We start from the raw sequence: 27,224 nt of genomic DNA on the forward strand, positions 1-27,224 counted from the left end.
GCAGTTTCTAAAAAAAAAATCAGCTTCTGAAGCAGAACCAAAGATTGTAATACAAATAAAAAAAATTGACAATTCTGTTTTACAACCCATTCCCTTTTCACTGGACTGAAAGTTTGAGAGCTTATCTTACTTAACTAAGCGGTTAATGAAAAACTAGTTTTTAAATTCCGATAAGCCTAACTACGATTGTGCTGTAGGTCTGAAGCAATCATTTTACATGTTACTTTCTCTTTTACAAAAATCCCCTTTCAGATCTTCTTCTGCCAGTATATCCTGAAAGGACCACACTGTAGACAGAAATCAGTGCTAAATATAATCAGTAAAGCATACCCTGTAGGTAAAATCAGTGCAAAATATCAATAAACTTTATATGAAAGTCGTTTACATTTTCTTAAAACATTTTTAGACGCACACACGTGATTGTGCTAATCTGCAGTTTTGGCCAATGTATAGCTGCTTTCCACTACCTGTACCTGTTTAAAATAAGCTGGTATTTTTCAGAGCACAGCCATGCATGGATAGATTCTCTGAAGTTTGTATTTATTAAGAAACTGACTCATGGCCGCCAATCAATGGGCCTGGGTGGAAACTTGAACCATAACTTCATTGCAGAAGAACAGCGCAATTTCAAACACAATCTGTACCACATTTCCCAATTACATTGGAAGTGAAAACTCTACCCCAATATCTAAAAAATACACCCTGACTTGATGTGAAGTTGTTTTGACCTTACCCTGACCTCTGCTAATCTGAACATTCAGTCATTTACTTATGTCCTAATTATGTTGTGATTTGAATCGCAATGAGCATGCCCCCAGCACGTTTAAAGTTCATGTTTAACTGATAAAGATTGCTGTAGAACTGCAGCTGCAAATGTAATGAGTTGGTAGAGACCAAGAAGGAATCGTGGTCAGGACGATGTTGATATGCTGTAAAGGTGCAGGATGCTGCAAAGCAGCAAAGAACAATGATTGGTGTTATCCAACACTGCTTCTGTGTGCCTTCGGGTTTTTCTCAATGATGAGACCTTCAGAGCCTTTTTTAACACCGTACCTTGTTGGGCCTGCTAAGAACTTAACAGCTGAACAGGTATTTGTCAAATATGTTTCCAATACACAGAAAGAACATGGTTTAACTCTGAGCAGAAACTGTGCTCTAAGGATTTGGAGTAGATTTGTAGCTCGGGTTGTGAGTGTTGAGGTTGGTTGGCTCGCTGAGCTGGTTTCTTGTTTCGCAGATGTTTCGTTACCGTGCTGGGTAACATCTTCAGTGCAGCGTCCTATAAAGCTTCATCTCAGGCTGCACTGATGATGTCACCAAGCATGGTAACGAAATGTCTGTGGAACAACAAACCAGCTTGGCGAGACAACCAACCTCAATAGAAACTGTGCATACAGTTTTGGTCTCTATATCTCTCCTTACCTTAGATAGAGGGCAACAAAGCTTCACTAGATCGATTCTTGGGATGAAGAGATTGCCCTATGAAGGGAAATCAAGTAGACTCAGTCTATATTCGAACTAAAACTTAAAATGTTTAAAAGGGTAAATGTTGGGAGAACTTTTTTCCCTGATTGGAATTCAAAAGACAGAGCATCTGATTAAGGGTTGGGCATTTCAAACTGAGATGGCAAAAAGAAAGAAAGACTTGCATTTATAATGCGTTCTCCGTAGTCATCCAGCAGCCTTGACCATGTAATAACGATCAGATCATACTTATTCATTTTCACTTGTGTTCTCATTTCAACCGTTTTGTTTTGAATGTTACGTGTATTCAGATATAAAGCCTTCAGCTAAATCCTTTTACTTTCTTTGTAGATTCCAATCTTATCTGTTAGTTGGTTTTTAGATTCATACTCTCTCACACCCTCCTGTCACAGTCTGTTCATCATTAACATATTATAACCTTTTACGTTGGCCTTGACTCCACTCTTTGATTTACCATGTCTTCCCCCAGTATTCAGTTTAAAATTCTCACTACTTTCCCCATTATGTGGTTGGAAGAACACTAGCCCCAGCACGGTTCAGATGGAGGTATGTTAATTCCAGTGGCCCTAAGCCCAATTACCCCAGTACTGATGCCATCACCCCACCATCTGGAACTTATTTCACTCACATCAGTCATATGGAGTCATAGAGGTCTACAGCAAGGATACAGGCTCTTCAGCCCAACTTGCCCACGCCACCCAGTTTTCACAATTAAACTAGTATCATTTGCCTGTGTTTAATCCATATCCCTCCATACCCATCCCCTCCACGTACCTGACCAAATGTTTCTTAAATGACAAAATTGTACTCACCTCCACCACTACCTCTGGCAGCCCATTCTAGACACTCACCACCCTCTGTATGAAAAAATTGTCCCTCTGGATACGTTTCTGTCTTCCCCTCTCACCTTAAACCTATACCCTCTAGTTTTTGACTCACCTATCATGGGGAAAAGCTGTTGGCTGTCTACCATATCTACGTCAGTCAAGATTTTATAGACCTCTACAAGATCACCCCTCCGTCTCCTACTGTCCAGGGAAAAAAGTCCCAACCTCGCCTTATAACTCAAACCTTCCAGTTCAGGTTGCATCCTAGTAAATTTTTTCAGCACTCTTTCTAGTTTAATAATATCCTTCATTATAAAGTGGAGGTTGACCCCATCCCCCTCTGAGAATTAAAACCAAAACACCCAAAGAGGAGCCCCTCGCCCTATAATCTACAAAATGAGTGTGAAAAGTGGTGTAACCTGCTTTTCAGCAACTTCTAGTGGTTAAACAAAATAAACCCCTGACACTCACTTTACAATCAACAAGTAACAATTTATTTATCTAACTCTAACAGTGAACAAATTAACCAAACTACTAACAAACCAAATAAACGCCTTCCAACTACTAACTATTCCTGAATAAAACAAGATTCTAATGGTAAACTGTTCCAATAAATACAAGTCCCACTTATACAAAGGAAAAAAAAAATTTAGTATCTCAAAATTACAGCTGGGTTACATGTCTTCCAGAATGTTCTGTGTCTTTTCTGTATAATTTTTTGTCAGGAACGCGTTCTCCATCAATTTTTCTGTCTGGAATATTGACTAGTTGTGTTGTAGGTATCTTTAATTTAAGTGGTGCTTTCTCTAAAACTTAGAGAAGACTGTGAGGGCCAGTGATTCTGTCTTGAGAGCTGAGAGCTGTTAACTCTGGCAGATGGCAGTTTGCTGTCCTGTCTTTTTCCAACTGCTCTCTCCTGTTATACCTTTAATAACATATCAATTTCTTACAGTAGGATTGATCCTTTGTTGTCAAAACCATCAGATTTAAATTTCATTGGTTTTTGGTATCTAAGTGTCTGGTTCAAATTGATTGGCTAAATTCAAAACTTGTTGTCTTGATAACATAACAAACCTACTGCTTGGCCAACTAACTGTACAGCCTTTTATACAAATGTTTCAATTCAGGTGCTCTCTATGTAGTTTCAAACTTTCAAGCTGCTCACAGACGTTTTGTTTAAATCTCTAAGCATAGAAAAAGCACAATCTTTTAAAGGGACCACGCACTGCCTTCCCCCGCCCCTAGCATTCCACAAACACCAAACTTTAACTTCCTGCCTGCCAATCCACAAGTACTTTACCGAACTTTACAGCACCTTTCTAGAGTAGGGCGACCATACTACATGCAGTACTCCAAATGTGGCCTCACCACGTCTTGTACAGCTGTAACAAGATGCCCCAACTCCTAAACTCAATGCTCTGACCAATGAAAGTAAACATGCCAAATGTCTTCTTCACCACTTTGCCTACCCATGACTCCACCTTCAAGGAACTATGAACCTGTACCCCTAGATCTCGTTGTTCTATAACACTCTGCAGGGCCCTACCATTGACTGTGTAAGTCCTGCCCTGGTTCTTCTCCACCCTTAAGCATTTTTGAACAGTCATTTTTTTGACAATAACCTTTGTATGTTTGTTTAAGTTTCATTTGTAATAAAATAGTCATTCTTTGTTGACAAGAAAAACCTAGCTGAATTGTTTCCAATACTAAACCAGAAAAATTATAACATTTTTTATGACCTCTATACAAATGCAAACTTGAAAGGAATTGATGCTTAGTTGTAACGGTTGGATTTTCACACAATCACAGAATGATTACAGCACAGAAGGAGACCATTCAGCCCATTGCGCCTTCCTCTGGTTCTGTTACCTAGTGCTAATCTCCTGCCTTTCCCTCATATCGTTGCACATCATTTCTATTCAAATACTCTGCAAATTCACTGCAGGTTCACTTCAGCTAAGCGTCCAAAGAGGTCAGCTCTCTCCAGGGGAGTATCTGAAATCTATGTGAATATAGCAAGCAACTGTAAAGGAAGTAAAATAAAGAAACACAAACAGCTTGGGTTAAAAGAGGTTCAAAAATACAGAAAGGAAATGGCAAAATCATTGAATATTTATTTCTAAATCTCTTCTGCCACACGTAAATCTGAAGGAAGGAAACTCCATACTTGTAAACATTAATTCGCAGTGCCAGAGAGGTTGTTTGTTAGTAATAAAGATTTTTCATGCTGTTGAAAGGGTAAGTACACTGAAATGGACAAACTAACTTTTTCTGCAAAAAAATCTCGATTTCCATGTTTTATTATGCAAGTCTGCTCACTGGATTTGGTGAATTTATTTTCCCCTACATTAATGGTGCTAGCCTTATTGTTTTATCTACTGCAAAATCTGGCCTGATATTCACAAAGTATGATGGTTCAGAAAACAGAAAACACAAGAACACAAGAACTAGGAGCAGGAGTAGGCCGTCTGGCCCTTCGAGCCTGCTCCGCCATTCAATAAGATCATGGCTGATCCTTTCGTGGACTCAGATCCACTTACCCGCGTTCTCACCGACAAGAACACAAGTGGACCACAAAACTGGACCAATGGTACAGATAACCTCTGAGATTCCATTTCACTGGTATAATTGTGAAATATGCTAAACATATTTCAAGTCATTTCTAATTATAAACAGAATCTTAGCACTTTCACGGAATTGTCTTCTTATACTTAATTGTTACCTTTTTTTAAAAATGATCTTAATGTGGTAGCTCAGTGGTTAGCACTGCTGCCTCACAGCGCCAGGGACCTCGGTTTGATTCCATCTTTGTCTGTGTTGAATTTGCACGTTTTCCCTGTGCCTGCATGGGTTTCTTCCCACAGTGTGCAGGTTAGGTGGATTGGCCATGGTATAGTGTCCAGAGATGTGCAGACTAAGTGGTACAGTCATGGTAAATGCAGGGTTATAGAGTATGGGGGTGGTTCTGGGCAGGGTGCTCTTCAGAGGGTCAGTGCGGACTTAATGGGCCAAACTGCTTGCTTTCACCTTTTGGGATTTTATGCCTAATCTAGCATTAAACTTATTTTCTCATTCATTTTCAGGTTACTAATGAAATGTTTCCAGTGTGGACATATTCTTATTTGGTAATACTATTTCCAGTCTTTGTGGTCACAGATTATCTCAGATATAAACCTATCATAGTTGTACAAGGGCTCAGTTATGTTATCACTTGGTTAATGCTCCTGTTTGCACAAGGAATCCTGGCCATGCAGTTTTTAGAATTCTTCTTTGGGACTGCATCTGCCACAGAAGTGGCCTATTACTCCTATATTTATAGCGTTGTTAGTGCTGAGCATTATCAAAAAGTGACCAGTTACTGTCGAAGTGTCACACTAGTTGCATACACCCTGGGTTCTATTCTAGGTCAAGTTTTAGTCTCTGTTTGGAACGTCCCTTATTTCTATCTAAATGTGATTGCACTGATTTCAGTGTCTCTAGCTTTCCTTTCTTCAATTCCCCTGCCAATGCCCGAGAGAAGCATGTTTTTCCACAGGAAAGAGGCTGCAAACATCCAAGCTTCCCCACCAATGGAATATGTCAAGTCTGAAAACAGTAGTCCCGAAAATAATCCTGATGTGACAGGCTCACACTTGCCTATAATGTCGGATGGAGACGAAGATGATCTGGTGAAAGCAACAGAGAAAAAGAATGCAATAATGGTCCTGCCCAAACTGTGGTCTGATTTCAAAGAGTGCTACTCCTCTCCTCGAATCTTCTACTGGTCTGTCTGGTGGGCTTTGGCCACCTGTGGATATAATCAAGTTGTGAATTACATACAAGTCCTATGGGATCACGTTGAACCATCCCAAAATTCCACAGTGTATAACGGTGGTGTGGAAGCTGTATCGACTTTTGTGAGTAAGTTCTATCATAATGTTCCTCCAATTTATTTTATTAATAGCAACTTTTGACATTATATTTCATGTCTGCATAAGTGGAGAGATTTAGAGATTTTTGGTGAAGTGAGTAGTAAAGGACAGAACCAGTTAACAGAACCAGATCCCCCCATCCCCACCTCAGTGGTCGAGAACGCCCTCGACCGTGTCTCCAGCATTACCCACAACTCATCCCTCACACCCCCTCCCCGCAATAACAACCAAAACAGAATCCCCCTCGTCCTCACGTACCACCCCACCAACCTCCGGATCCAACGCGTCATCCTCCGACACTTCTGCCATCTGCAATCTGACCCCATCACCAAAGACATTTTTCCCTCCCCACCCTTATCTGCTTTCTGAAGGGACCACTATCTCTGGGACTCCCTTGTCCGCTCCACACTCCCCTCCAGCCCCACCACACCCGGCACTTTTCCCTGCAACTGCAGGAAGTGCTACACCTGCCTCTACACCACCCCCCTCACCCCCATCCCAGGCCCCAAGAAGACCTTCCACATCAAACAGATGTTCACTTGCACATCTGCTAATGTGGTATACTGCATCCGCTGTTCCCGTTGTGGTGTCCTCTACATCGGGGAAACCAAGCGGAGGCTTGGGGACCGCTTTGCAGAACACCTGCGCTCGGTTCGCACGAAACAACTGCACGTCCCAGTCGCGAACCATTTCAACTCCCCCTCCCATTCCTCAGACGACATGTCCATCCTGGGCCTCCTGCAGTGCCACAACGATGCTGCCCGAAGGTTGCAGGAACAGCAACTCATATTCCGCTTGGGAACCCTGCAGCCCAATGGTATCAATGTGGACTTCACAAGCTTCAAAATCTTCCCTCTCCCTACCGCATCCCAAAACCAGCACAGCTCGTCCCCGCCTCCCTGACCTGTCCTTCCTCCCACCTATCCCCTCCTCCCACCTCAAGCCCCACCCCCATCTCCTACCTACTAGCCTCATCCCGCCCCCTTGACCTGTCCGTTCTCCCTGGACTGACCTATCCCCTCCCTACCTCCCCACCTACACTCACCTTTACTGGCTCCATCCCCGCCTCTTTGACCTGTCTGTCTCCTCTCCACCTATCTTCTCCTCTATCCATCTTCTATCCACCTCCCCCTCTATCCCTATTTATTTCAGAACCCCCTTCCCCTCCCCCAGTTCTGAAGAAGGGTCTAGGGCCGAAACGTCAGCCTTCCTGCTCCTCTGATGCTGCTTGGCCTGCTATGTTCATCCAGCTCTACACCTTGTTATCTAACATCCTAGAAAAGACCAACAACAGTCAAGTCCTGCAGCAATCCCAGGTAATGGCTCCACTGGCAGAGTGCTGGTGAAGTACCAGGGAAATGAACTATGTAATCCAAAAAAAAATGGAATGAGGAAAGCTTTCACATGTCACCAGAAGTAGTTCATACAGCATCAGAAAAAGACACAAGTCTTTTGACATCAGATTCAGCAACAATAAATTTAAAAAGGAGTCCAATAATTAAATAAAAATAACTCTTTGGTCTTTGAGTACTTCATCATTCTATGAACACAATAAAACTGGAGCTGACTGAGTCCTCAAGTGCATGCATTAGTTGTGGCGAGTTCGTGCAGTTAGTTCACTCCTCTCTAGTGTTCTGTTTCTTGTCCTGCTACACAGTTTTGTCCTCCTAAATGTCAAGCCCTTTAAGATTTCTTCCTGCATCTGAGAAAATGCTCTAGAAAAATCAGCTTGTTGTTGTAGAATTACTTCAAGTGTGACCCAAGTATCATTTGATTTTTGCAGCATTATCCTAATGCATGACCAGTTAACCTAACTAATACTTATTGTCAATAGCTTATAGTTGATACAGTGCATAACAAGAAATGGACTAGTATGTGAAAAAGCATAATTAAACCATCATGAGGGCAGCTAAGAGATGTGACCTTTTACATAAAAATTAACCTCTATTTTTGTAAAATTGCAAATAGTCGAGTCACTGAAACTTCCACAATAGAATTTTCTAGTACAGTGCTAAACTAGTTGTACACAATGTGATTACTGTTGGAAGACATTTTGCCAAAGCTTTTCATCTTGCACTCATCAGGACATTTCACAAGAATACAAATTTAGGGAAAAACCAACATTCATTTTGCATGAGAACACAGTGCTGATTGGGAGGCAAATGAACTCTGATTGGTAGAGGTGTTGTCATGTAGAATGCAGCTATTAATGGTGATTGACAGTTAACAATCAGACTGTTTAAATTTTAAACCAGGCAAATTGCCTTTGATTGATCAACAAACATCTATCTAATATTTTGAGATAACAAGGTGTGGAGCTGGATGAACACAGCAGGCCAAGCAGCATCAGAGGAGCAGGAAAGCTGACGTTTCAGGTCTGGACCCTCTCTATCTAATATTTTGTTGAGTTCAGGCTAACTACATATATACTTTCTTTTCACCTGCAAAGGGTCCTATGTTTTAACATATGAAGTTTCTGCTGCACCACATTGTGAGTCTGACTGACAATCCGAAATTAGCTGTCAGTGCAATTCCTTACTCATTTAGGATATTAAGTAAATGTTATCCAATTCAGAATCACATCTGGCATTAAATATTGCGTTACAAATTCTACAACTGTGGGCTGATGGGATGCAGCCAGTACTTTCCTTACTGTGAACAGCCAAAAAGACGTGCTGTTTGATATGACCCACTAGTTTTTGGGACACACAGCTTACATCACACCAACACTGGAACTCATATACCTCAGGAGTCACTTGTGTGATAGACAGAACATTTTTTTTGGCTTGACAACAGCATCCTATTGGTCATAGAGATCTACAGCATGAAAACAGCTTCTTCGGCCCAACTTGCCCATGCTGCCCAGTTTTCACAATTAAGCTAGTCCCATTTGCCTGCGTTTAGTTCATATCCCTCCATACCCATCCCATCCGTGTACCTGTCTAAATGTTTCTTAAATGACGAAATTGTACTCGCTTCCACCACTTCCTCTGGCAGCCTGTTCCAAATATTCCCCACCCTCTGTGTGAAAAAATTGGCCCTCAGGACCCTTTTGTATCTCTCCCCTCACACCTTAAACCTATGCTCTCTACTTTTAGACTCCCTACCATGGGGAAAAGCAGTTGTCTATCTACTTTATCGATGTCTCTCATGATTTCAAAAACCTCTATAAGGTCAGCCCTCAGTCTCCTATGCTCCAGGGAGAAGAGTCCCAGCTATTTATCCTCCCTTTATAACACAAACCTTCCAGTCCAGGTAGCATCCTAGTAAATCTTTTCTGCACTCTTTCTAGTTTAATACTATCCTTTCTATGATGGTGTTCACCATGCATGTTACTATTACATAGTAGCAGTGTGAAACAGCTAGCTTCAACTATTACACAAAATTCTGAGATACGTTACTCTTCCGGAGTTGATTCTGGAGTTGAGGGGATTGGCTTATGAGGAGAGACTGAGTAGATTGGGATTATATTCATTGGAATTCAGAAGATTGAGGGGGGATCTTATGGAAACATATAAAATTATGAAGGGTATAGATAAGATAGAAGTAGAGAGGATGTTTCCTCTGGCAGGTGAAGCTAGGACAAGAGGGCATAGCCTCAAGATTAGAGGGAGCAGATTTAGGCCTGAACTGAGAAGGAATTTCTTCACCCAGAGGGTTGTTAATCTATGGAATTCCTTGCCCAGTGAAGTAGTTGACGCTACTTCAGTAAATGTTTTTAAAAAAAAGGTAGATTTTTTTTGAACAATAAAGGAATTAAGGGATACGGTGAGAACGCGGGTAAGTGGATCTGAGTCCACGAAAGGATCAGCCATGATCTTATTGAATGGCGGAGCAGGCTCGAAGGGCCAGACGGCCTACTCCTGCTCCTAGTTCTTATGTTCTTATGTTCCAAAGTAATCTGAGGTAGACTGGGCACCTTTCAGGACCAACAGTGACTGCCTTAGTGCTATGCATGAATTTACAGGATGTACAGTGAAAAATGTTCTGAACAGGATGGATAATATCTCACAAAGTGGCTTTGATGTTTCCTATTTCAACATTCATGCCTTGGCCATTCAGAGTCAACCTGCCTGGTTTAAGATGTAAACTGACTGTTAGCTGTCACTCAGCAGGAGTAGGAATATTCCCCATGGCAACAATTCTACCAATCACAGCTCACTTGGCAACTGATCATTCTCCTCTTATGCAGTAAAAATGTTGGTTTTTCCCTTAGAGTTTGTATTCTTGCAAAATGTCCTGATGAGTACAAGATAAAAAAGTTTTGGTAAAATATATCTCTTCTTCAGCAGTATTCAAGTCCTGTACCACCAAAAGACTATTTAGACACAGTGCTAGCCCTAGCTTTTTTTGCTTTGTGAAGATGGCTTTATCAACTTCATAGTAGTTGTTTTTTTGCCGTTCACCTCCTTCACAGGGCCATCGAACTGATTTCTCACTTTTCCGATCAGGAATGGCACTAGTTGGATCATTGATATCATCTTGCCATGTGTTAATTACGTTAATGAAAGTATGATAATGATCATTTAAGTTGTCTGAGTTTTTTTTAAAATTGCTGATTCAATGACCTCAGAAAGATTGAGTTTTTGTCATCATAAATCCAGGTGCTGGTACATCTTTTGCTGTGGGCTATATAAACGTCGACTGGGCAATCTGGGGAGAAATGGCATTAGGCATCTTTTCAACAGTGAATAGCAGTGCTTTATTTGCCATCGACCTGTCAAACAATATCTGGATTTGTTACGGTGGATATGTTGTGTTTAAAGCCACGTACATGTTACTGATTACCATAGCAACGTGAGTATAATAATCTGAAAGAAACGTAGAACTGAAATATTAGTAACTAATAGAAAGGAAACATAAAAGAAACAGAATTCTGTTTAATAAACCGTTTTCTAAATTGTTTTTAAGTTAGTCAGGTGTGTACCATGTATGTATCTGGAGTGTGTGGGGATTTGATATTCTGTGGGTGGGTACAGGGGACCAGTATCATCTGTTGGGGGGGCTGGGGTTGTGGGTATTGTGTGGAGGTGTTTTTGTGTGTCAGAAATAGGTATTGTGTGTGCGTGTGTATATGTATATGTGAGAGTGTGTCTGTTAGATTGCGTGCTTGCACGTACACCCTTGCAAGTGAGAGTGTGTCTGTGAGAATGTGAGTGTGTGTATGTGGCTGTGAGAGAATGTAAGAGTGTGTGTGTCTATGAGAGAGAGTGTGTGTGTGTATATGTGTGTGAGAGAGTGTGTGTGTGTGTGTGTGTGTGTGTTTGTGTATATGTATCAGAGAGAGTGTGTGTGTGTGTGTGTTTGTGTATATGTATCAGAGAGAGTGTGTGTGTCTCAGAGAGCGTGTGTGTGTGAGAGAGAGAGAGAGTGTGTGTGTGTGCGTGTATATGTGTGAGAGAGAGAGTGTGTGTGAGAGAGAGAGAGAGAGATTGTGTGTGTGTCTGTAAGAGAAAGAGTGTGTGTGTGTGTGTGTGTGTGTGTGAGAGAGAGAGAGAGAGAGATTGTGTGTGTGTGTGTCTGTGAGAGAGAGAGAGAGAGAGTGTTTGAGTAGGGAGTAACAGAGTTCACCCAGGAGACAAAAACTGCTGGTGTCACATAGACACCTTTACAAGTAATTAGAAGGCGAGTCTCACATTTCTGGAGAGGAGAAAGAATCTAAGTTTATTGAGGTATCATGGGGATCAGTAGGTGATTTTACCTCTTACTTAAATTCAGAGACTAAGATTTACAATTGGCACAATCTCACACTAAATCTAACACCTTGATTGAGAATTTTAAACAAACTGTCTTACCACTGGGCTGTTAATGCAGAGATCCAGATAATGCTCTAGGGACCCAGGTTCAAATCCCGCCAGAGCAGATGGTGGAATTTGAATTCAATAACTATCTGGAATCTGGAATTAACAATCTAATGATGCCATGAATCCATTGTCAAGTGTCAAGGAAAAACCCATCTGGTTCACTAATGCCCTTTAGGGAAGGAAACTGCCTTCCTTACCTGGTTTGGCCTGCATGTGACTCCAGACCCACAGCAACATGGTTGACTCTTAACTGCCCTCTGGGCAATTAGGGATGAGCAATAAATGCTTCCTGGCCAGCAATGCCCTCATCCTGTGAATGAATTTTTAAAAAAATTCTTCCTGTCAATACTCATCCTTGCCTACTTTCTCAGTCTCTGCCTGTCAATATACATCTTATGTGGACAGGTTAACAAACAGATCATTTTTTGAAAGGTTAACTGCATTATCCTCTTCTGGGTGGTGGGTTAGTTGGCTGTACAGTCAGCAGTGATTGATTGGCATATTTCTAAGTTTTCTTCCATTGGCTTAGCTATGCAAGGTTTACATGTCTGGTTTCAATCAGCCTCCACTAATTTCAACCAGTTTGCTGTGATTGACAGTTCAAGTATCACGTACATCTGGTTTCCACACTACACGCTGTTCTGAACTTGCAGCCAGTCTGTTAACCATTTCTTTACAGCATGGTGTTCTATCTGATGCACAGCACAGGGAGTTACTTGTGTTGTTTATGTATGCAAAGCTCTGACTGAGCAGTCTTATTATGTTTTCTATAAGGATATTGGTTATATCTTAGCATTGACCATAAGTATGCTGTTCAGTTGGGTGCTGCTCAAAACTCTCATCTGCCATGTCTGTACAAGCCCCTGTTCACTAGCGGCCAGTCATTTCACTCCCAAGGGCAGACAGCAGGAAGAATGGTGGGCCTCTGAGAGTAGAAACATTTTCACACTTCCCTGGCTACATTCAGTGTCACAATCTGTACGTTAATAAAATGGTATTCTTTCTTGTTAAAGAAATTTGCTGGCTGATACCTTAATGCACACGTTGTAGAGTCAATTATTGCCCATCATGTAGTGGAAATTAGTAACTACTGCAAAGCCACATGCTTTGTTCTGTTAGTAGCTATCATTAGGAAAAGTGATGTGTTGCCATGCACCAACAGATAGGGTACTGGTCACCTGATTAATGCAGTGATGAGTTACAGACTGTGAGAAGACACTTAGGTCTCCTGTAGTAAAATGATTGGATCCACTGGTGTGAACATGAAGTTGATATGAGCAGACAAATACTTAACGCATTTTATGATACTGGTCTATGTGCAACTTTAATTCCAATTTCTACACATTTGTTTGGATCTTAAAACTACAACAATGCACGAAAGGAAACTGATTTCAAACTGCATTAACCGGTTAGTTCAAAATTAACTGAAGTAGTATTAAAAAGGGATAATTAGACTAGCATGCACAGATATAATTCAAACCCCTTTTTAAAGTCATTTATACTCTCCTTAAATTTACATTTGCCTTATTTCCTCTTATATCCACATTTATCATGTAAAACCATTGCAATGCTTCACCCATTTGTATCTCTGGAACCATAAAAATAACCTGTTCTGCTACCTACTACGCTTTAGGAGGATTTTCTCTAATTGCTGATAATCCCTGCTATCCTTGCCCAGAGCTTGAATGAAGCGAGCTCCATTGGGAAGGCAGCTGAATTCCCACTCTCCCTGCATTAGCCCTGAGCAGATTGCCATTAGTATGCATGAGACATGAGCTTCAAAACAGCTCAGGGCACACGCAGATTACAGCAGGCAGGTGGTCGGTACACAATGTGGCTGTCAAATTTTCAAATTGTCTTTTGTGTCCTTTGTTGAATATGAATTTGAAGCAGTGCTCAAAGTCTAACCAATTATTTCCTTCATCAAGGTTTCAGATTGCATCTAACCTGAGCATTGAGCGATATGCTCTTTTGTTCGGTGTAAACACCTTTGTAGCCCTCCTACTTCAGACCATTCTGACTGTTATTGTCGTTGATTCAAGAGGCCTTGGCTTGGATGTTATTACTCAGGTGAGTTCAACACAAAATTTTATGAGTTGCATCAAGGAAATTTACATTTGGATGATATGAAAGTTTCTGCTTTGATTTATAGAGATATTAGTTAACAGCAATGTGTTAATTATGTTTTCAAACATTTTGGAGATTCATGTTCTAACCTTGTGTAATCCAATGACTTTACAATGAGTTGACATTGGACATGTCTAAATGTGATATCTGGGATTTTAGACGTGTTATGATCACAACTGATGGGAACACTGCCTAAGTGATATCTCAGTGTGAACCTGGCTTGATATGTTTATTATATTTATTTATTTTATTCTTATTACATTTTATTCTTGTAGTTTGGTTATTGGCGTGGTCAAATGCAACATATTTGCATGGGGCTGCTAATGTTCCTTTAACAAAAGAACACAAGTTTATCATACAAAAGTGAAAAAAAATCTATACACAGGACACTTTAGAAAGATCTTAACATAAACAGCAGAAAGGAGAATTCAACCCCCGTTTTCCAACAACACCCTTTACTTACTCAATCCAATCTTAACTCTAATTTATCACATACCTGAGAAGGTTGCAAGTATTCCTTTCAGTGACTTTATATATATTCACCAGATGTGATTCTGCCTGTTACAGTCTCTCCCAAGATACACAAACACTGCCTTTTCCTAACCAAACTTTAAAAGGCCTCATCCCAAGCCAGCATCTGTAATTCTCTGTCTTATCTGTTTTAATTGAGAAAAGCCCTCTCTACTTAAACTGCTAAAACAACTTTATAGCTTCTTTCCAGCTCTGGGAGCCAGTAAACTGACAAATTAAACAGTTATTTTCTGGTATGAAACTGCTCAACTGAAACCTGATTGTGGCCCTGGTCTGTCTTTCTGCATGTGTCACATAAACTCAAAATTGTAAACATTTCATCAATTAATTCCATGGGTGGCTTATCTAACATTAGGGGCCGCATTTTTTCCTGCTCTTTGGAATTATAAACTGAAGTGGAAGTTCGACTACAATAACTGAAAAAAGGGACAGTTTTGCAACTTGGAGGTAAAGTTGATATGAAAACAAAGTTCTGGAGAAACTCGGCAGGTCTTGAAGCATTTTTGGAAAGAGAAACAGAGTTCATGTTTCAAGTCTGTGTGTGTGATTTGAAGTACAGTTTAAATTGCAGACATTAGAAATCCTTTATTTCATTGTTTGTTGATGCTAATTGCAGAACAATTAATAGTTATCTTTTCTGTTAGTGGTGCGATTTGTTTTTGTCTTGAGTAGTAGTCAGGCAAAGTAGTCATTTTGGTTGTTTCATTTGGATATTAAATATTTTGTTACAGCTTTGGATCAGTGGCACATGATAATCAGTGCATTCTCTTCCCAGTTAAATTGTGACACTTGTTATTTACCTTAAGTCACAAGCTTTCTTGGAAATAATGTTTGAACTCACTGTTCAATAATGACTTTCTAATCTTTGGTATAAAACCATCTTCACAGAACTTAAATAGTAAGAGTCTATTTTTCCTTTACTTTTGAAGCCAAGTTCCCAAATAAGAACAATACATACTATAAACCTACATCATGCACTTCTGTGCTCCCCAGCATACATTTAATTCATTAAAATGTATAAGAGAAAGACTGTAACTTTAAGAGCACAAAGCAGACAATCCTAGCATTACAACTACATTAAGGCTCAGTTGGGGATGCTAATACCTCTATGTCTCAGCACCAAATAAGTGCTATGCTGCTCTCCCATTATCATTGTGAATATATTGTTCCCAAGCTTTACTCTATCTTGTTACTCATTCCCTCTGGTCTTCTACGGGTATCAGTGGCATTCGCATAATCTTCACCAGGAGAGAGCAGCCCTTCCAAGCACCATTTTCTCCTTGGTACAATGGTGCTCTCAGATCCTCATCATCCATCACAAACACTTATCAAGTTCTTCAGCTGTCTGCATCAAACCATCCAAAAATTAAACAGCGTCCTCTGCCTGTACTATACTGCAACAAACTCCCAAATCTGAACAGCACGGGAAACTCATGCTGCACAGAACCTTCTGGCTCTTATTGAACATAATGGAAGAAGATATTACTTTTCATATAACACTACAATGCCTCACGACACTGCATTCTAACTGCTACCTCTATGCACAACATTCGGTGGAAAACTGTGGGTCTCCAGCAGTTTTACCACATCACGAGGACACCACTGGCTGAAAAGTAGGCATTTGTAGACTACTCACATCTGCTGGACATTGCTGCTGTTTCTGGGCTTCAGGATCCTTATGTTCCTCATCGACCTCTGTGGATGTTGTTTGTGCAGACTGTGACTTCAGTGCCTGGATCCTTTGAGTTATAAGATTGTAGAATATACTTGTGATTTGTGGGATTTTTGAGAAACTTTAGAGCTCTCCTGACATTAATTCTGCTTCACATCCATTACTAGGATTAACTAGTTTAAGAACATGGCAAAGATTGCTCGTGACCAGGAATTTTAGTCAAAATAGTTTGTCAATGCATAAGGTTCACATCCACAGTTCTGTAATAATAGATTGATTTATACTGATCTGTGAGACAGTCTGTTTAATGCAGTGTCCCCATAAAGGGCCTTGAAAAGCTCCCAAGAAGATCCCATGCCCTCAGAGATAACACAGAACACTTAATCTATCCACTTTGTGTGCAATGACAGCCATTTTTCCATTTTATTGCTCACTTGCAATAGTTCTTAATTAACTTGTGAGATATAGGTGTCACCGGCTGGGCCAGTATTTCTTGCCCATCCCTGGATGCCCTTGAGAAGGTGGTGGTGAGCTGCCTTCTTGAACCGCTGCAGTCCTCCTGCTGTGGGCTGACCCACAATGCCCTTAGGGAGGGAATTCCAGGATTTTGACCCAGCAACACTGAAGTAACGGAGATATACTTCCAAGTCAGGATGGTGAGTTGCTTGGTGGAGAACTTGAAGGTGACGATATTCTCATGTATCTGCTGCCCTCGTCCTTCTAGATGGAAGTGGTCGTGGGTTTGGAAGGTGCTGTCTGAGGATCTTGGGCAAATTTCAGAAGTGCATTTTGTACAGTAACTGCTACTGAGCGTCGGTGATGGAGGGAGTGGGTGCATCTGGATGTAGTGCCAATCAAGCGGCTGCTTTGTCCTGGACGGTGTCAAGCTTCTTGAGTGTTGTTGGGGCTGCACTCATTCAGGCAATGGGGGAGTATTCCATCACACTCCATCTTGTGTCTTGTAGATGGTTAGACAGGTGGACTCGCTGCATATTTCTAACCTCTGACATAGTCTTGTAGCTACTGTGTTTATGTGGTGAGTCCAGTTGAGTTTCTGGTCAATTGTAACCCCCAGGTTGATAGTGGGAGTTTCAGTGATGGTGACCCCATTGAATGTCAGGGGATTTGAATGAGGATAGAAGGTGACAAAGGTAGCATGTCACAAAGTTGCAGGTTCAGCCTGCCAAATCTTCATTTTTCATCTCCCCACTTTACTCAAAGCCCCAGGCTTACACCTTACTTAAGCCAAACAACGTTATGCACTGCGTTCCCCACCCACCACCAAAGCCAGGATGGTAGTGATCAATGACCCTACCCTCCATTAGCCCCTTGTCCAATGCCATGCTCTACCTCCTACCATCCTTAATTGTTGAGTTGCATGCAGCATGCTACTTCCAATTCACATAACTGACTCCCCCAACATGCTCACTATAGCAGTGGCACCTGACAACCACCCTTAACTCTCAGTGCCCCTAAGAGTAACTGTGGCCCAGCCCCATACCCACTGTCCCACAAAAAGACATGGAACAATCGCCATGACTGGTTACTATCCAGATCTCTGACTGATTTCTGCGCAGCTTCCGCGCCAAAATTCCCACTAATTCCCTGACTGATTGCTCTGGACCTGCAGGTTTGACTGTGATCCACTGCCTGGACTTTAATGATAGAGAGCCCCGACACTGATCGCCCCAAGTGTCTAGCTGTGATTGGATTGTGCCCAAGTTCCCAGACCACTATCAGACAGTGCCTTTGACTCTGCCAGTAGATTGTCAAATCGTTCCAAGGGTCACCCATTCCTGGCCCCACCCATTTCTTTAAGAAAACAAAAAGGGCAGTAGAATAAATATGCCCCGTATGTGGGTGGCAGCTTGTGCAGTTGTGGCTGGGGACATTTAAAACTATTTCCATTATGGGGTTGCCCCGTTACCTTCAGTGTATAAGTCACAGCCTGTTTTCACTCCAGCTGTTGCTGTCGGGATGGTATCCTGGATGTTGGCCCCTTTTTCCAAACTTCCCAGTGCCAGATTGGAATTTTAGATGCCCAACAGTCCTGAACGAAATGGCTTGTTTGGCCACAGTTATAGCACAGATTGGGTTTGAGGTTCATTTGTATGAGTTCCCCTCTTCTAGGCACAGTGGAGCTGTATGGAAGGGACACCTGTCTGGGATTCCTTGGTGTACTCCTGTCACTTCTTGCATTCCTGCAAGTTGGAGGGGGGCTATAAGAAGTCAGGACCGCGCTTATGTGCATGGGCTCTGGTTTCGGCTGTGGGTCGGGGTGGGGGTGGCCATCACCTGGGAGAAAGGCAGGAGGGGTCCCCATCTGTGGCGCAGAGACAGATTGAATGCAGATATTTCAGTGTGGGGTCTCTTGTTATCTTCCTGGAGAGGTAGGACCCCAAAGGCACACATTATCCACTAGAGATTGTAATTGTTTGTGGTGCTTTGAATGCTCCATAATAGGGCCTGACGTGCATTGCTGGCTTGGACAAATTGTATGGTTACTTGGAGCTCCCTACCCTGTTCTTCCAGCTTGTCAATGTACGCTGAGGCTGCCTCCCATCCTCAATGGCCCTCCTCTCTATAGAACAGGCTCTTTCCAAATGTGCCATATGGATCAGATTTTCCTGTATTATGGTTTCCTGCTCTTTAGCTACAAATTCTACCTGGCTGCTGTGTTTGTAGTTTGTCTAGTATGTGGGTTTTGTGATTTCAGAGTTTTACTTGGCCAATATACCCAGCATCCCTTGCTGTTTGGCCAAGTTAGCAATTGTGTTTTAGCACCAGTGCCTACATCACTCAGGTGTGGGGAAAATCCAACCTGTAATGCTTAGACTATCATATTGCAAAAGACATTGAAACTTTAAAGCCTGACAAATGAGAACTGGCTGATGGAAGTAAAGTAATGTATGTTTTTATGCTGATGGCAATTTTTTAAGGCTCACATTAATGAGCATTGAACTAAATGTTTGATTTTGTTTTGCAGTTCCTCATTTATGGGAGTTATTTTGCAGCAATATCAGGACTTTTCTACATCCGAGGTATTTATACATTAATTCAACATGGGCAGAAAAGAAAGAAGAAAACAGAACCGGAGATCAAAGGAAATAATGCAACACCTAAAGATGAGACAAGAAGTACAGAAGAGTTTTGAAAATTTGAAAAAGTTATGAAAAATAAAATTGACTTTTGTTATTACAATTGGTCAGGGAGATGGAAAATATGTCCATGGTCATTAACGTCATTCAGTTAGCCAGGATAATATTTTAGCAGGATGGTAAAGAACCACTGATACATCATCTAAAATCTGGTAAAGCAGTTTTGTGAATTGTTTAAAAAATGATTGATTAAAAAATGAATAAAAAATGATCAGAGATAGTAGGAACTGCAGATGCTGGAGAATCTGAGATAACAAGGTGAAGACCTTTCTGAAGAAGGGTCTAGGCCCGAAATGTCAGCCTTCCTGCTCCTCTGATGCTGCTTGGCCTGCTGTGTTCATCCAGGTCTACACCTTGTTATCTTTAATAAAAAATGATCCTCTTGTTTAGATTTATCTGACATCCAGTACTGATGAGCAGATATTTTCTGATTAAATGTTGGAAAGATTAATTGTTTTCATTCCTATCTTTCTGTTTGCTAACTACCAGCACCATCTCTATCCCTTACAAATGTATGATACTAACCCTAACCCTTATAAACACGGTGCTGTATTTGACCCAGAGTTGAACTTTGTCCCATCACTAAGACCACTCATTTCCACCTCTGTTACATTGTCTAACTTTGTGCTGTCTTAACTCATCCTGTTACTGAAACCCTCATTCTGGCCGTCATTATCTCTAGACTTGACTATTTGAATGCACTCCTGGTTTGCTCCCACGTTTCACGCTCTGTAGATTTGGATGACCTCAAATTTATAGAGTCATGGAGATGTACAGCATGGAAACAGAATGACAAAGAACAAGAACTCAGCATGTCAGAAATCACAGGCACAATCTTTTCATTCATTGTTACAGTTTGTAATAATAACTAAATGCCAAATCAGAAAATATATAAATAACTTACATTCGCATATTTAACTGAATAAAATGTCCCAAAGCTTTTCACAGATGCACTATAAAACAAGAGTCCAAACTACATAAGACATTAGGTCAGATTAGACAAAGATTAGGTTTTAAAGAAGAAAGGGAGGAAGTGTGATAGAGAGGTGAGGGGAAAGAACTCCAGAGTTTAAGGCCTGGTCCAATTTGTCCATGTCAATCAGATATCCTAAATTAATCTAATCCCATTTGTCAGCATTTGGCCCATATCCCTGTAAACCCTTCCTATTTGTATACCCATTCAGATGGTTTTGAAATGTTGTAATTGTACCAGCTTCCACCACCTCCTCTGGCAGCTTGTTCCATATACACACCACCCTATACATGAAAAGGTTACCCCGTATGTCCCTTTTAAATCTTCCCCCACTCAGCTTAAATGTATGCCCTCTAGTTTTGGACTCCCCTACCCTGAGGAAAAGATCTTGGCTATTCACCTTATCCATGACCTTCATGATTTTCCAAACTTCTATAAGGTCAGCCCTCAGTGTCTGATGCTCTACAGGAAATAGCCCCAGCCTGTTCAGCCTCTCCCTATAGCTCAAACCCTTCAACCTTGGCAATATCCTTGTAAATCTTTTCCAAACCCTCTCAAGTTTCACACCATCTTTCCTATAGCAAGGAGATCAGAATTGAATGCAGTATTCCATAAGTGGCCTGACCAATGTCCTGCACAGCTGCAACATGACCTCCCAACTCCTATACCCAATGCACTGACCAATAGAGGCAAGCGTACCAAACACTTTCTTCACCACCCTGTCTACCTGCGACTCCACTTTCAAGGAAACATCAACCTGTAACCCTAGGTCTCTTTGTTTGGCAACACTCACCAGGACCTTACCATTCAATGTATAAGTCCTATCCCGACTTGCCCTATCAAAATGCATACCTTGCATTTATCTAAATTAAACTCCATCTGTAAGTTGCTCCCGTTTTACATATAAACCCTGTGTTCACTGATCTACGTAGCTCCCATGTTGATTTTAAGCTCTCATTTTCATCCCCCACCCACTCATATCTGCAATTTCTTCCAACTCTACAACTCACCAGTCATGGCCACTTGAGCATCCTGGATATAATTGTTCCACCATTGGTAGCTGTGCATTATTTGACTAGGCCTTAAACTTTGGAGTTCTTTCCCCTCACCTCTCAATCACTCTTCCTCCATTTTTTCTTTAAAACCTAATCTTTGTCTAATCTGACCTTTGTCTAATCTAATCTCTTATGTAGTTTGGAGTCTTGTTTTATAATGCATCAGTGTAAAGCTTTGGGACGTTCTATTGGGTTAAATATGCTGTGTGAATGTAACCAAAAAAATTGTAGATGCTGTAAATCAGGAACAAAAACAGGAGTTGCTGAAAAAGCTCACCAGGTCTGGCAGCATCTGTGAAGGAAAACACAGAGTTAACGTTTCTGGTCACCGGACCTGAAACGTTAACTCTGTATTTTCCTTCACAGATGCTGCCAGACCTTGTGTGGGTTAAGTGGATTAGCCAGCCTCAAACCCAAGAATGAAAATATTGGACAAAATACTGCAGATTGAAATAAGAACAGAAAATGCTGAAAACATTCAGCAGGTCAAACTCTGAAGAGAGAAACTGAGATAGCGTTTCAAGTTGATGACCTTTCACTACAAGTAGAAAAAAGTGTTAGGCAAGTATGACGACAGGGAAAGTGGTGGAAGAGGGCAGGAGAAATTAAATAACCAAAGGGATGATAGTGGAAGTGAAAAGGAGATGGTAAACCACAAGTAAACAAAGGTGAGTGAAGATTAGGCATCGATGGAAATTCATCACTGACAGCTGCCAGGTGAAAAAGTGGGTGTAGAGATTATCATCTGAATTTGTTCAATTTAAAGTTGAGTCAAGAAATGTTTAAGCAAAAGACGAAGTGCTGTTCTTTGAGCTACACTGGAATGATGTGGGAGACTGAGGACAGGGAGATCAGAATAGGAATAGGATGGAAAATTAAAGTGACAGGCACACATGAACTTGGAGTCACCCTTGCAGACTAAGTATAGGTAACCCCTTCACCAATGATGGTTAGGCATTCAGCTACCTGTGTTCTAAGCCCTTGAATTCAGTTCTTAAACCTATCCACCTATCTCACTTTTCTCCTTTAAGTTATCTTAAAATAAATTTTATTTGACCAAGTCTTTGGTCACTTGTTCTAATGTGTCCTTATGTAGCTCAGTAAAATTCCTTGGGAATGCCTTGGAATGCTTTACCCCATTCAAGGCATTATATAAATACAGACTTTTGTTGGATAATTTGGGGAGTCTCATTTCAGTCAATCACTTACCCAGGCTTAGTAACTCTTCCTAGCCAGTAAACCCCACCTGGGAATTATTTATAATCAATAGTTTCACAGAAATATTTTGCAAAACAAAGAGATATAGATGAAATAAATGTAAAGTTAATCAGTTATTTCTAATCATTTTCTGATTTGTTCCTTTATTTAATGTATTAAATGTTTACTGTACCATTAATTTAAATGTTTCAGATACAATACAATACTTGCACTTTGAACATTCAATGTTGATATAAAGTACAACATAGGAAATTAACTTGGATTTGACTCCTCCTTGCACAAAAGCCATCTAGTGGCGATTTCATCATAAGCTTCAGACTAAGGGTCTATTGATAAAAAAATGTATAAGAAGGTCTGCTCATACAGTTAGCAGATAAATACCATAATGGGTCTTTTTTCACCTTATTCCGAGTCCATATGTATTGAATTATTTCATTCCTTAATCATAACAAACCTATTATATTTGATGAAAGAAAAAGCCTAACAGTTTGATAGCTTTAATATAACGCACTTTGTACTATCAAGCCAATTTATAAAATATAATTTGACATATACAAGTCAACTCCATCCCTCCAATGAACTTCAGACTTTAACTTTGGACTCTCAAGAATAGTTGCAGCACAGAAGGTTGTTTGTCTTGCTGTGTCTGTGCCAGTTCTCTGCAAAAACACCTCCACACCCTTTCACACCCAATTGTCTTTTTATTTCCTGTTCAGGTGCTTATCCAATGCCCCTTTGAAAGCTATAATATAGCACAGGTGGCATGGTGGCTCAATGGTTAGCAGTACCATCTCACAGCTAAAGGGACCTTGGTTCAATCCTACCCTTGGACGACTGTCTGTGTTGAGTTTACACATCCTCTCCATGTGCTCCGGTTTCATACAGTCCCTCCAGTGTGGAAACAGGCCATTCGGCCCAACAAGTCCACACTGCCCCTCCAAACAGCATCCCACCCAGACGCATTCCCCTACCTCTGCATTTCCCATGTCTAACCCACCTTAACCTAAACATCCCTGGACACTATGGGCAATTTAGCATGGCCAACCCACCCACCCTGCGCATCTTTGGACTGTGGGAGGAAACCCACACAGACACGGGGAGAGTGTGCAAACTCCACACAGACAGTCGCCCAAGGCTGGAATTGAACCTGGGTTTCTGGCACTATGAGGCAGCAGTGCTAACACTGAGCCATGCTTGCACATTTGTGCAGGTTAGGTGGATTGGCTGTGCTAAATTGCCCATAGTGTTCAAGGATGTGTAGGTTAAGTGGATTAGCCATGGGAAATGCAGGGTCACAGGAATAGGGTAGCAGGGTTGGTCTGGGTGAGATGCTGTTTGGAGGGTCAGTGTCAATAGGCCAAATGGCCTGCTTCCACACTTTAGGGATTCTAAATGAATCTACCTGCAACAGATAGTGCATTGCTTACACTTGCTGTGTAAGTAATTTTATTGTTTTTATTAATGATTTTTCCTTTGTTCAGTGTTCATGATCAGCACATATCCCCTAATCCAATCAGACCAAAATAACCTGAATCGCCTTTGTTTTCATTTTGGCAAACATTTTGATTGCTATGCAGATCACTACTGGGAATTTTTTGTTTACCTCTCAGCCCTCCTCTCAGGCTCTTCCCCTTTCTGTCGTCTAGAAGGCATCTTTCATTGCTGGGGTTCCTTGTGAAGGCTGAGATTTGGTGACCTCCCATATCATCACAATCTCGAGGGGTGATTACTGAGAAATCCTTGGAATCTATCCTGATCACATTTGCTATTAGATTTATAACTGAGGGGTGTTTAATCCCAGTATGTGACCCATGTTTAACATATATTAATTCTCAATGTTACAAATAAATTTTATATTTATTTTGATTATATTACTGTTCTAACTTGTACAGTAAATTATTATTGCTTGTTTAAATGGTATCTTGAGGCTTTATTCTCTTAATAAGTCCCTTTTTTGTCTACTTTGAAAACAAAAGGTTACTGGTCCCTTACCAGATTATAACATAAAGTTAGTGGTATGGTTTGGGATCATACCGGATGAATTTGATACCTTTTTCAGAAAGATGGCATAGGTGTGAAAAGCTTGCTTCTGTGCTGGACTTGTGGTTGGACCTGGAAATGGAGGGAGGAGGGATTTATGCATATGCTCATTAATGGATAAACAAAACTGGGGAATATATTTACTTTCCAGCATGATCCTGTCAATAATGACTCTCACATTCTTGCATTTTCTCCACCGCTATGATTTTTTTGGTTTGTATCTAATCCTTTTTTGAAAAGTCACAATAAACCTTTATTTAACCTGAACCACTTCTTTGACATTAAGGTTTGGGCCATCAATTCAACTGCCTCCCACCCACTTCTCTTGCCACCCCCTCCTTACTCCACATCATTTGTTTTATGTTGTTCTCACATAAGGGATACATAGAAATAAAGAAAATAGGTCCAGGAATAGGCCATTTGGCCCTTCAAGCCTGCACCACCATTCAATATGATCATGACCAATACAATCAGCAATGATCGTATTGAATGGTGGTACATGCTCGAAGGGCCAAATGGCCGATTCCTGCACCTATTTTCTGTTTCTACGGCTGATCATTTAATCTCAGTATCCCTTTACCACCCTCTCTCCGTACCCCTTGAGTTCTTTAGCTGCAAGGGCCACGTCCAGCTCCCTCTTGAATATATCTAATGAATTGTCCCCAGCAGCTGCCTGTGGGAGAGAATTCCACAGGTTCACAACTCTCTGAGTGAAGAAATTTTTCCTCATCTCAGTCCTGAACAGCTTACCCCTTATTCTTAGACAGTGAGCCCCAGTTCTGGACTTCCCCAACATGGAGAACATTCTTCCCATATCTAGCCTGTCCAGTCCCATCAGGATTTTATATTTTTCTATGAGATCTCCCTTCATTCTTTTAAATTCCAGCAAATACAAGCCCAGATAATCCAGTCATTCTTCATATGTCAGTCCTGCCATCCCAGGAATCAGTCTGGTGAACCTTCACTGGACTCCCTCAATAGCAAAAATGTCCTTCCTCAGACTAGGAGATCAAAAGTACACATAATATTCAAAGTATGGCCTCACCAAGGCCCTGTATAACTGCAGCAAGACATCCCTACTCCTCTTGCTATGAAGGAGAGCATGCCATTAGCCTTCCTCATTGCTCGCTACAACTGCATGCTAACCTTCAGTGACTGTTCGGCCATGACACCAGGTCTCGTTGCACCTCACCATTGCCTAAATTGACACCATGAGACAATAATCTGAAGGGTCTAGGCCCGAAACGTCAGCCTTCCTGCTCCTCTGATGCTGCCTGGCCTGCTGTGTTCATCCAGCTCTACACCTTGTTATCTCTAATAATCTGCCTTCCTGTTTTTGCGACCAAAGTGGATAACCTCACATGTATCCACATTATTTTGCATTTGCCTGTATTTGCCCACTCAGCCAGTCTATCCAAGTCAACCTACAGCCTCTTAGCATCCTCCTGAGAGTACACACTGCCGCCCAGCTTAGTGCCAGCTGCAAATTTGGAGACATTGCATTCAATTCCTTCAGCCAAATCGCTAATGTATATTTTGATTAGCTGAGGTCCCAGTACTGAACCCTGCAGCACCCCACTCGTCACTGCCTGCCAGTCTGAAAAGGACCCATTTATTCCAATTCTTTGCTTCCTGACTGCCAACCAGCTCTCTATCCATGTCAATACATTACCTTGATACCATGTGCTTTAATTTTCCTTACTAATATCTTGTGTTGAACCTTGTCAAAGCCTTTTGAGAGTCCAGATACACAACATCTATTGACTCACCCTTGTCCACCCTTGATTCACCCTTGAGGTGACATCCTCAAAAAATTCCAGAAGATCTGTCAAGCATGATTTCCCCTTAGTGAATCCATGCTGACTACGACCAATTCTGTCACCGTGTTCCAGATGCTCAGTTATTACAACCTTAATAATCGACTCCAGCATTTTCCCCACCACCAATGTTAGGCAAACTGGCCTATAATTCCCCATGTAGTCTGACAACCTGCCATAGAAATAATAACTTGTGTTTATACAGTCTGTTTAATAACAATTTTGTATAAATATAAATCAATTTAGACACAACTAAACGGCCAAATCTGCTTCACTAGACTGTTACAAAGCACAGTTTGACATTCAGCCATATAAAACAATGTTAACATTGCTTAAAAAGACATTTTGTCAAACCTTTTCATCATACACTCATCAGGACAATTCACAAGAAATACCAATTTAAGGGGAATTCAACATTTATACCCCATGAAAGGAGAGTGCTGACTGGTTGGTAACGGGACTCTTCATGGTGTTGCCTTGGAGAACCATGCAGTACAAAAGTTAGCTCTCCCTTTGAATTGGTATTCTTGCAAACTGTCCTGCTGAGTGCAAGATGAAAAGCTTCCACAAAATATGTCCTTTTCCAGCAATACTCACATTTTACTA

At 41.2% G+C, this 27,224-nt stretch overlaps 1 protein-coding gene across 1 annotated transcript; it reads left to right on the top strand.

Annotated features, from left to right (window-relative positions):
* The first annotated feature begins 918 nt into the window (after positions 1–918).
* Positions 919–19,693, top strand: LOC109918385 (thiamine transporter 2-like). The gene is made up of 5 exons (XM_020518306.2): positions 919–1,089; positions 5,396–6,212; positions 10,828–11,020; positions 13,956–14,097; positions 19,344–19,693. Exons 1-5 carry the CDS (start codon positions 919–921, stop codon positions 19,509–19,511), a joined length of 1,491 nt encoding a protein of 496 aa, XP_020373895.1. The 3' UTR covers positions 19,512–19,693.
* The last annotated feature ends 7,531 nt before the right edge of the window (positions 19,694–27,224 follow it).

Source organism: Rhincodon typus, chromosome 13 (genome assembly GCF_021869965.1).
Source record: "Rhincodon typus isolate 14 chromosome 13, sRhiTyp1.1, whole genome shotgun sequence".
In the NCBI taxonomy this organism is placed as follows: domain Eukaryota; kingdom Metazoa; phylum Chordata; class Chondrichthyes; order Orectolobiformes; family Rhincodontidae; genus Rhincodon; species Rhincodon typus.

Excerpts from the sequence above, each read along its gene's own strand:
- LOC109918385 (XM_020518306.2), top strand. The coding sequence starts at position 919 with ATGTTGATATGCTGTAAAGGTGCAGGATGCTGCAAAGCAGCAAAGAAC. Across the intron at positions 6,213-10,827 it reads AGCTGTATCGACTTTTGTGA|GTGCTGGTACATCTTTTGCT; the intron begins GTAAGTTCTATC and ends TCATAAATCCAG. Across the intron at positions 14,098-19,343 it reads GCTTGGATGTTATTACTCAG|TTCCTCATTTATGGGAGTTA; the intron begins GTGAGTTCAACA and ends TTTGTTTTGCAG.